The sequence below is a fragment of the Bicyclus anynana genome, chromosome 3 (genome assembly GCF_947172395.1).
Source record: "Bicyclus anynana chromosome 3, ilBicAnyn1.1, whole genome shotgun sequence".
Classification (NCBI taxonomy): Eukaryota; Metazoa; Arthropoda; class Insecta; order Lepidoptera; family Nymphalidae; genus Bicyclus; species Bicyclus anynana.
In genome coordinates, this window is record NC_069085.1 from 10,497,704 (window position 1) to 10,509,233 (window position 11,530).

General features: G+C 33.4%; 2 protein-coding genes across 2 annotated transcripts; one reads left to right on the plus strand and one right to left on the minus strand.

Annotated features, from left to right (window-relative positions):
• Positions 1-306: 306 nt before the first annotated feature.
• On the minus strand, positions 307-3,267 carry LOC112053348 (tRNA-dihydrouridine(20) synthase [NAD(P)+]-like). The gene is made up of 6 exons (XM_024092740.2): positions 2,946-3,267; positions 2,450-2,588; positions 1,820-2,152; positions 1,111-1,398; positions 876-1,035; positions 307-602 (listed from the first exon to the last, which is right to left on the minus strand). Exons 1-6 carry the CDS (start codon positions 3,097-3,099, stop codon positions 324-326), a joined length of 1,353 nt encoding a protein of 450 aa, XP_023948508.2. The 5' UTR covers positions 3,100-3,267; the 3' UTR covers positions 307-323.
• Positions 3,268-4,820: 1,553 nt separating this feature from the next.
• On the plus strand, positions 4,821-6,454 carry LOC112053353 (peptidyl-prolyl cis-trans isomerase-like 1). Its single transcript, XM_024092748.2, has 2 exons — positions 4,821-5,162; positions 5,986-6,454. The coding sequence occupies exons 1-2, from the start codon at positions 5,092-5,094 to the stop codon at positions 6,428-6,430; spliced, it is 516 nt and encodes a 171-aa protein (XP_023948516.1). The 5' UTR covers positions 4,821-5,091; the 3' UTR covers positions 6,431-6,454.
• The last annotated feature ends 5,076 nt before the right edge of the window (positions 6,455-11,530 follow it).

The following is an 11,530-nucleotide window of genomic DNA, read 5'->3' on the forward strand; positions in this document are numbered from 1 at the left end:
ATGTTCTATGAATCCATCAAAAAATTCGCATTTGCATAATTACTCTGTAGGCCTAGCATGCAACAGTGAACAAATCTTGTGAAGAGAAAGACTTATTGTCAGCCGATAGCTGCAGAGTCCCAACAGAAAAAAAGTGCTATTTCTAGTTAGGCTTATATTCTTTGATATATTTTGTGTTTTATTTCATCTTGAGGTCATGGTCATCATAAGCCTACAGTTTATAGTCTATATGTGAAAAGGAGAGTACATTTTGACCCAGTGGTTTTAAAGATGTAAGTAAATTGATCTATAAGGTTTTAAAATAAATTATTAGAACAGTTTTTTTATTTAATTATGCTTCCATATTTAATCAAATCTTCTTCACTAATGACTTTTAAATGAAATAATGCAACCAATGCAGCTCCTTGCTCTGCAAATTTTTTATTTTTCTCCCAAAATGTTGAAGTGTACTTCTGGCCATTGAATGAAAGTATTGAACAAAATAACTTTTCCACTTGATGTGTTTGGTAAGTTGGTAGTTTAAAACCATTCTTCCCAGCCCATTTATGTAACTGACTTTTTGGCAAATCAATATCATTAAAATTAGCTCTAATAAAGCATACCTGAAATAAATATAATAATTCATTTGTTATCAAGAAAAAAATATATATAATAAAACTCACTATAAAGATATTAGATAACATGATTATAAAAACATTTTGGAGATTGATTGTACTAAATTAGGTTTTTTTGTCTAAGCAGTAAGTATTAAAACTAATGACACTCAACAGTTTATGAGAATTTAATTACAAACTTAATACACACTTTTAAAATCATAATAATTGCTTGGTATATATATGTGGTATATATACAATAACATGAATAAATAGTATTACCTTCAATTTGATTACTCCTTCGAAATTTACTTCTTCACCTTTAATTCTTTTGTTTGGAGGCTCTAACTCATCAGGGCTTACTTGCCACCTTCCTTTAATACCCTTTTTTTGATACTCACTTTGTTTTTCAACACAATACTCATCCAAATCCCATATAGCACTAAAAATAAGAGAAACAAAGTTACTGTTTTGCTTTTCATTAAGTATCTAACACTTATTATACAAATTAACATACCATATCTGTTCTAATGTTTGACATTCAAGAAATTTTCTTCCTCTTGGGGTTTCTTGTAAGTCTCTCAAAATATTTTGAATACAATACTTTGAGTTTGATGGTGAATTGTCATAGTCAACTGCAAGTTTTAGGTATTCTGTTATAACTGTGTCCATAGGTAACATTCCATCTTTTCTGAATATTGAACAGTTCCACTCAGCTGCCCTTGCAAGCATTACGCTGGTACAACCTGTCATTTCTTTAAATTTAAATATATCTGTATACTTTTCTATTTCTTTAGAACCACCACTGAAAAGCAAAACACAATTTACTGGTTTTAACATGATAAATGATTATTTGTATCATGTATACTAATATTATAAAGAGGTAAAATTTATGGTGTTGTATATGGTAATCTCTGGATCTACTAACACAAATTTCAAAATTCTTTTAACACTAGATAGCCTATTTGTGAGTGACATAGGCTATATTATACACTTGTATTCTCACAGTAACAGGAATTACAGGGGTGAAAACAGGGCATTGGCTAGTTTATTATAACTACATTATTTTCTACAAAAGCTTCAATTAAATAAACCCTTTTTTTATCCATAAAATGTCTGAGACTTTATGAGAAATGTAAATTTAAAATATTGTGTAATTAATAATTATCTTGTGGACCAGTACAATTACTTTACAGGTTTAGAGCAAAAAGTATAGTGTCTCTTACTTGGCTATGACTGGTATTGATATCCTTTCTGCAACATATTGTATAATATCAGTGTGCACTGCATGTTGTGGTCTTTCATCCTTTGTTCTACCGTGAATAGCTATCGCATGTATTCCAGTGTTCACAAGCTTATTAACAACTTCTAAAGTTTTTTCTGGTGTTTCAAATATTCTTATTTTACAAGTTACAGGTATAGAAAGATTGTCGACCAGAGTTTTTAAAATAGTGCAAGCTTTTTCAGTATCTTTTAAAAGTGCTACACCCATTCCACCTTTAATAGAAAATTCTTTGGGGCATCCCATATTAATATCAATTGCAGCAACATCATTTTCCCTGAAACATATTAGACTTTATTTATGCAAAATAGTGAAAGATATTATAGTTGCTAGTGTTATTAGTATTTACCATGATTAGTAATAACAACTGTCTTAAACTTCTTTTAGTGCTACTGAATTTGTTGGTAATCAAAACTTGCTTTAATTAATTTAATAATTACTTAAAGATGAAATAAATTTGTTGAAATATGTATAACTAAGTGTAAGAAAATTGTGTATAAATTTTCTTATACACAATTTTCCTACACTCATTTTGCTTATTATAAATTATTTCTATCACATATTTTATACTTACAGAAGTTTTGCTACTTTTAAAGCTCTTTCAGCATTACAAGTGCCAAGCTGCAAGACTACTTTTTCTTTTTCCTCTAGACAGGTTCTAAAAACTATTGTACCATCTGTTTGATCCACAAAGTCAACTGTATTCAAAATATCTAAAATAAAAACAAATTAATTATATTCATTGGTAAGGTTTATATTCTGATTGTGTAATAGTCATAGGCTTCATGGGACCTCAGGGGTGTCATTAGTGGTTTTGGGCGAGCGCAGAGCAGCACAACCTAGAGGGGCCCCAAGGTAGAAGAGATAGGCAGAACAACTATTCTGAGAGCCTCTTAACTCGGCTTAGAGAGCCATTTGGAGAGGGTGTGTTGTCATGAGGGAATTAGTCCTGAAGCCCCATGACCTTGGATAGAAGACAATTTCTTAAAACATCAAATTGCCAAACACAAATATGTTTTTGATGACAAAGTTGAAGAAGAGTTTAGGTACATGTAAAAATTAAAACATACCGTTATACCTGCGTTTAGAACGTAGAAATTTCCAGTCTATCAGTTCTTCGGAATACACTATATCTGCACCGTAGCGAAGAGCTAAAAGCCGCATAGGTAACGTCCCTATACGCACCATAGGTGCCAGAATAACCTTATTCTCGTAAGATAACATAATTGTAACCAAAATACCTATAATATTCAGTTTATACAATTCACATTTCACTTAAAACAAAACTATTGCTTTAAGTATGTTCATAGCCCGAAAATTCAAAATTTATTGTGTTGTATTTATTTTTTTCTAAGCCTAGAATTAATTTTTTTAGGTTATTACCACAGACAAAAAATTAACATTTCATATCTAAATCTATAGATAGTAAACATTTATCATAGGCAGACGCATAGATACTGTAAATTGGACGTTAGTCTTTGTGACTGTGTCAATTATTTTTTACTTATAGTAGCCAAAGAGTAAAATAATATATTGGTAGTATCCATAGATAATACATTGTATTTTAAGAAAAAAGTATTCAGTATCTATCTTAGACCATTAATAACTGGACGTGGTTCGCACCCAAATTCACCAACAAAAAGTCTGTCATTTTTTGAGTGAGACGAGGTAAACTCACACATCGAAAACATTTAACACCATTAAGTATATTCTGTGTCCATACACTACACACAACTATAAATTTGACTCGCAATACACACACGCGTAATTTTTACACACACTAACAAACACATTGTGCACAGTAAAAATATATACAAGCAGTATACTCGGCCGTATTTTTGAAATAAATACTTACAGCGCGCGGTATGTAAACTGCCTGCCTCCAGCATTTTAATTACATTTGCCAACTTTGTATTTTCATTTAGTTTTGTGATTGTAAATATACTTTTTTTTATGTAAACAAATAAAATATTTTGTAAATTGTAGTAAAATAGGAAGTGATCAATAAAATGCGTGTTGTTTTTTGATCGGTTGATTTAAATAAGGCTGATACTAATCAATGACCTTGAAGGATAGGTCGTATTCATATGTTTATTTTGGTGATGCCATCTAGGTGTTACCTCCACACTACGTGACCAAATATTAAAAAACCGGTCAAGTGCGTGTCGGGCCACGCGCAGTGTAGGGTTCCGTAGATTATGTTAGCCCCATTAATGCTTTATGTTTTTCTCAATTTCAAAGCCTTTATTATTCCTTACATTATTACATTAAACAAGTTTTTAAATTTTCAGTTTTAATTATTTTTTCTATGTTAGTATATTGTTAGTGTATCTGTTTTAAGTTTAGTATGTTAGTGAGTTAGTCATATTTCTAATTAATAAAATCTATTTAACTAGTAAGTTGAAATTGAAAATGAGGTATAGCTCTTGTTTCGACCTCTAGTATGAAGTCAAACTACTGCTTGCATATTTACTGTGACATTGCTTAGACTATCCACAGATTAAATACATAGAATATTCGATTACTGATCGATGTTTGGCTGTTTCGTACAAAGAATCAATTCTTTTTATAAATTGTTTTTATTAACAATTTGATAAAATTAAGGTTTAAATACTTTCAAATGAAACGGTACTCCATCTTTTACTAAACTACAAGTTTTTGGCCGTTTTTTATGCCATTTAACTACACAAACTGGCATTTTTAGGGAGCTCCTTACACGACGAAAACGATTACTACAATGAAACATCGATTCTGTAGCAACAGTTTTTATAAACGCATTAGATCATAGATTTTTGATCTTTGCCAGAGGGGTAACGGTTAGCGAACCACGTCCAGTTATTAATAGTCTAAGGTATCTATTAATCATAATCTGTGCTCAATGTTCTAACTATTAGTATTAATCTGTGTGTCTTCTGGATGTTCCTTGTCTACTTTATAACCGTTTTAGCCGTTTGTGCTGGTGTCCACAGAGACAGACCACAAATGAAGCTGGTGTCTTTAGACTTTGTTTGTAATTCTGTAATCTTCAAAATTCGAAATAAAAAATTAAAATCAAATGAAGTGAAGACGGTTTTTTAGTAGTTTCAGGTTGGAGATCTCAACAAATCTATCTGTCTAAATCTAAATATTGGTGACTGTTGCATGGTTGTACACTAACATTGCCCTAAGCATAACCATTATTATTCTAATTATCATACTAATATTTAATTTAAAAACATGCTGGGCTATGCAAACGCAGGTATTCCAGATAAATCCTGGCAACCACCTACTGCAGTACTAGAAACTACGTAAGTTTACTTTATTATTAAAATCCAAAATTTATATTTTGAAAATCAACTATACTAAATATATTCTAGCAAAATTACTTGAAATTGGACACCCCCCATTTAATTAACTTTCAATACTAGACCAATATTATTGACACGAATATCATAACATTCCATGGATTCACTGTGTAGGTTCCGGGTCCATTGTGTGGTAGAGACAAAAACTCCGAGCAGACTCCAGGATTGGACTTGACCAAAGGATGTAGGGTTAAGGAATTCCTTGACAATCGATTAACACTCCCCTCCTCTGCTCGTGTTGTTCTCCCTGCCTAGTCAAATTTGGTAAGATCCTATTCAAGCAGCTTTGGATACTCGTTCTACTTGCTGCAGTTCTAGAGAGGCTCAAGGTCTTGAAGCGAATTATAAAAAGATTTTGCCATTTTTAGTTAGTTAATTTTTTAGGTCATAAGTACCCTATGAGTTTGATTCTCTTGAGAGTTATAATCGAGTTCCTCCATCCCCATTCTATCAAAGAACAGCAAGACATTGTGTCTTGCTGAGATGTCCAGTCATCCTGCACAGAACATTTGCATCAATGTTTCTAATTAGAACTGCTAAGATGTGGAATGGCCTTCCTCTGTCTGTGTTTTCTGACACATACAATTTATGCTCCTCTAAGGCAAGAGAGAATATGCATCTTCTAGGCAAGCAAGCTTCATCTTGACCTCATCATTGCTTTCCATCAGGCATGAATGATTGAAGTCAAGCGCAAGCCTATCCAACATAAAAAAGAGTGTCAAAAATATATGTATGTTTTATTAAAGTAAGTTATGTTATATTGCAGGATGGGCACAATAGTTGTAGAGATGTACTGGAAACATACACCAATGACTTGCAGAAACTTCATGGAACTAGTTAGAAGGAATTACTATAACAATACAAAATTCCATAGAGTCATTAGAGATTTCATGATCCAAGGAGGTGATCATACTGCAACAGGAAAGGGTGGTCAGTCAATATATGGACCACAGTTTGATGATGAAATAACAACTGATTTGAAGCATACAGGGGCTGGTATACTTTCTATGGCAAATGCTGGCCCAAACACTAATGGTTCTCAGTTTTTTATAACATTAGCACCTACACAATGGTTAGACGGAAAACACACTATATTTGGAAGAGTCCAAAGTGGAATGACAGTGGTAAAAAGAATAGGTCTTGTTGAATGTGATAAAAATGACTGCCCAGTTGATGATGTGAAAATTGAAAGAGCATATATACCAAAATAAATGTGTATTGCATTCAGTAAAGAATTTTATTTACAAGTATTCCAGATATTAAATTGTTTTATCTCTAACTTTAATTTTAGATAGACATTGCACTGCAAACCACAACAACTTTGTCATTCATTGAATCATTAATCTGTGACTGCGATTGTCATGTAGACTGCAAGAATATTTTGAACTTTTTGAACTGGTTGACTTTTTGTAGAGTAAATAGTATCCATCACATTTTATCAAAAAAGAGAATAACATGGGTGGAATATGAAATATTGAAAAATTAAAATAGGTTAAAATTAACTACTCTGATATAAAGATAAAATCCAAGCTATCAACATATGTTTTCTGTGCTTTCATGAAATGAACTAAAGTTTTGTGAAATATTTTATTGCTATAAGTACTTATTTATATGTTATGTTCAAATTTATAATTATCAATATGTCTTTTCTTTTATTTTTTCAGTTATTTAATCCTTTTTCAATCACTTTTAACAGTCATACTTTTATACCATGACTATACCGGCCGAGTGTAAAACAGGTATAGCGTTGTATGCGCGGTGCCATACGACGCTTTTACACTCGGCCGATTTAGTCGGCCAACGAAAAGTTGTAAGTCAGCCGGGCTCTAAATCAATGTTGTTGGCTCTGAACATACATCCCCTACTTGTTAGAAAATTAAATAAGAAGGCATTTGTATTAACGGATATGCTACATTATGTTAGAATCTGGTTATAACTGTAGTGTTGTCAATATACGTAGGTACCATGACGTATTAAAATTAAACTAAAATATACGAAACTAAACTAAAATAAATAAATAGATTTAAAAACGTATATTGACATAATTCATAAATGAAGTTATGTCAATATCCGTATAGATAAAAGATTGATGTTTGACTATATTTTGTTCTTGTTGTTTATTCCGTTGGAAAGGTATAAAAACGTGGCTTCATGGATGAGGCGAGCTCAGTTTTTGTGATTATAATCGAAGAGTTGTGTTATTAAAGTGGTGTGTTTGTGAACCTCGAGTTTCTTTTCTCGCCACCCCTAATATCAGAAGCGGGGTATGCTGAACGCTGTAAATTGACCGCAGGTGACATCTGGTTTTTATATTTGTATATTTGTGAAATGGCTTTCATTTAATTTTTTTATTTTTTTTTTAAATTCGTGACTTATTTATTATTTACGTTAGAATACAATTTCTAGGAGTGGTTTACCAACAAAAGTGTTGTTAGTTTAACGATTTGGTTTTTATACTTACCCACACCTTTTTATAAATGTGTACTTAATAATATTGGATTAAATCTGTTACGCTTGATAATTAATTTTTGTAATCGTAATCAATAATCAACAAAACAGTATGATCTGAAATGATTCTTTATTCGATGAATACTTTTTCTGCCCTCCACAATTTCTATTTTTAGCTTTAAAAATTGAGGCACTCTGCAAACCAAACAAAGTTGGTCTAACAACTCAACGCGCAAGCGAGGATGTAGCTCCGTCCAGCCGGGCGCTCTGCTGGCGCCGCAGCCGAGAGCTCAACAGGAGCCTAGCCGGCGTCGCAGCCGGCGTCGCTGCCGTGCATTCAGCCGGCGTCAAAGCCGGGCGTTCAGCCGGCGTCGAAGCCAGGAGTCGAAGCCGGGCGTTCAGCTGGCGTCGAAGCCGGGCGTTCAGCTGGCGTCGAAGCCGGGCGTTCAGCTGGCGTCGAAGCCGGGCGTTCAGCTGGCGTCGAAACCGGGCGTTCAGCCGGCGTCCAGCCGGCGACACAGCCAGGCGTTCGGCCGGCGTCGAAGCCGGGCGTTCAGCCGGCGTCGAAGCCGTGCGTTCAGCCGGCGTCGAAGCCGGGCGTTCAGCCGGGCGTTCAGCCGGCGTCCCAGCCGGCATCGCAGCCGGGCGTTCAGCCGGCATCGCAGCCGGGCGTTCAGCCGGCGTCCCAGCCGGCATCGCAGCCGGGCGTTCAGCCGGCGTCCCAGCCGGCGTCGCAGCCGGCGACACAGTCGGGCGTTCAGCCGGCGTCGCAGCCGGGAGTTCAGCCGGCGTCCCAGCCGGCGTCGCAGCCGGCGACACAGCCGGGCGTTCAGCCGGCGTCCCAGCTGGCATCACAGCCGGGCGGGCAGCCGGCATCCCAGCCGGCATCACAGCCGAGTGTTCAAACAGCATCGCAGTCGGGCGCCCAGCCAAAGTTGCAGCCGGTTAATCAAAAGAAATGCAACTACGAGCCAGACAGCCATAGCGAAGAACGACGCGGCAAGTGTTAATATTTACATTACATTATGACAAAATATTATAATGGAATTTGATCCAACAAATAAGTCGTAAAATCGAAATGCGGATATATATAAAGTAAATGAGTGTGCTAATATACAGGGTCACTGGAAACTTATAGCGACCCCTTTAAGGGACGATAGTAGAAATCATTAGCTATCAAATTGAATTAGATTATATGGAGCAAAAAAAAAATTACTCTACTTCAAACAGGATTTAAAAATGAAACTTACGTATTTATCCCATGACTAAATGCAAGTTTATTTTAAAAATACCTAGCAACTTTATCTGCATAGCAGTTTAAAAACAAGTGTGGCTTATTAGCTATCCAACGAGATATTAAAAATTTAATTATGTTGAAAAACATGGCTGAGTATGGATATAATCGGGAATAAGTGAAAAATCGTACCTTTTAAAACATGGTGATTTTTAGCTATATAAAATCTAAATATCTAAAATAGCTTATATAAAATCGTTTTGGATAAACCGGGCAAAGATGTACCGATTAAAAAAAAAAAAGAAAATAAAAAAACGAGTGTTTTTCCTTCATGTTGGTAATAATCACTACTTCAAAGAGAATTTAGTGGTTGTTTTTGATGTTATTTGTTTGCTAACACCAAAATACATAATAATAAAATAAAAAAAAAATACAGCAATTATTAAATTTGTTAATACAGAGGGACAACTTTTACATCCAAGATTTTGAAACCTTCACCAAATAACATTTTACCCACTAATCACTCTGTAGAGAATTTAGTAAAAAAAAAAAACTAAAAAGCAGAAAACTAATGTCAGCTTATTAAGGGCTGGATAAAATAACTAAATTATGAGAAATTATAATCTTCATCTAGTATACCAAGGTCAAATATAATAATAATGATAATTTATTTATTCATCTAGTATACCAAGGTCAAATATAATAATAATGATAATTTATTTATTCATCTAGTATACCAAGGTCAAATATAATAATAATGATAATTTATTTATTCATCTAGTATACCAAGGTCAAATATAATAATAATGATAATTTATTTATTCATCTAGTATACCAAGGTCAAATATAATAATAATGATAATTTATTTATTCATCTAGTATACCAAGGTCAAATATAATAATAATGATAATTTATTTATTCATCTAGTATACCAAGGTCAAATATAATAATAATGATAATTTATTTATTCATCAGAAAGTAGGTTTACAAAGATAGCATATGATATAATTAAGACGCTGATACTTTCTGCCAATAGTGATTCCACTTATGAAAATTTTAAATAGACTTTGTACCCGACTCGATGGTCAGTCGCTCGACCCACGGAAGATTACGCGAAAATATACGACTTAACCCGAGGCTGGTAGATTTCGTCTCGGCGTGATACATGATACCAAGGCCGGTCTTTGATATTTTACAAAAATAAAATCCTTGTTTTAAAAAAAAGCATATACCTTTTGTTATTAAATGTGTCATTGACAAAGTGTGCGGAGCAAACTTTGGAGCTTTTATGGGGTTTTTATTGCATCATTCGGTGCAACATTTCATTCTAATTGAACAAGGCGTATCCACTTTTCTCTTGTAATTATTTAATTTGGCAATCGTAAAATGAGAATATGTTTGTAAAGTATTGAACTGTAAACCATTAATTTAATTGCCTACTTGTATCAAAAAAATACCATACGAAATACGCAAAATGTCGTAAATATATCAAAGCAACTGACAGTCGAAGAAATTAAATACTCTAAATATTATTATAATCACTGCTGGATATTTTGACCTTACAAGTTGTAATGCCATATTGTTAATATATATTTTACACATCAAAAACGCATCTAAGTTTATTTCCTTTTCATCGAGGTTTTATATAAATGTTTTTTTTTATGAAATAAAATACAATGTAAGGAAAACTCAGTACAGAAATATATTCTTAATACGGCCCTGGTTATTTGAATAAATTGATATTTATAGCGAAATTTTAAGAAATTTATTTATGAACAATTAATAAAATACAGCATGTACTAAATGAGATACGTAATTCCATCTGCCTTATTAAAATTTCGCGTGTTATTGAGGCATTTAAAAAAAAATACAACCCGGCAATTGTTTAATTTGAAGCGCTGTGACACAACCTATTCTTTTTGATTGAACGGTTCCTCCCAAATAAGCATTGGGAAGAAATTTCGTGCACCATTTTTATAAAACGTCCATGCAGTCTATACTATTTCCGTCGTTGATGTCGTCGTCCTAATCCTAATTTTTATTCAAACGAAAAAAAAAGAAAACGTAATAGCTCATACAATTTGTCATTTTATGATTCTATGACCAATACTAATCTAATTTAAAATTACTGTGACTAATAAAATAAAATAATATTAAAGTCAAATTTAGTGCAATGTCAAATATTCATTACCAATAATATGTTAAAATGCGTTCAAATTATGAACATATCAACTGTTAAATATGTAAGAATAATTATCAAAAGTATCTATAAGCATTTTAGAAACCATATTCTAAAACTATTTATATTGTCAATCTTATAGATATCTGGTAGTTTGTTATATATTGAAATTGCACTACAATGTACACTCTTAGCGAACATGTCAAGCCTTTTTGGTGGCATTATTAGCTTATCTTTTCTTCTGCGCCTGGCATCACTTAACTAATTGTAAGTTTTAAAATATTTAGAACATTTTTTTAACTACTAAATTCAATAAAGGTAGAGGAAGAACTTTGAACCTTTTTAACAAAGGTCTACATGAGTCAGGCGTATGCAATCCACATAAGGTCCCCAAATAAGCCTGTTGCTTAACGGACATAGTGTTTATAAGTACGAAGTTTCCCCATAGG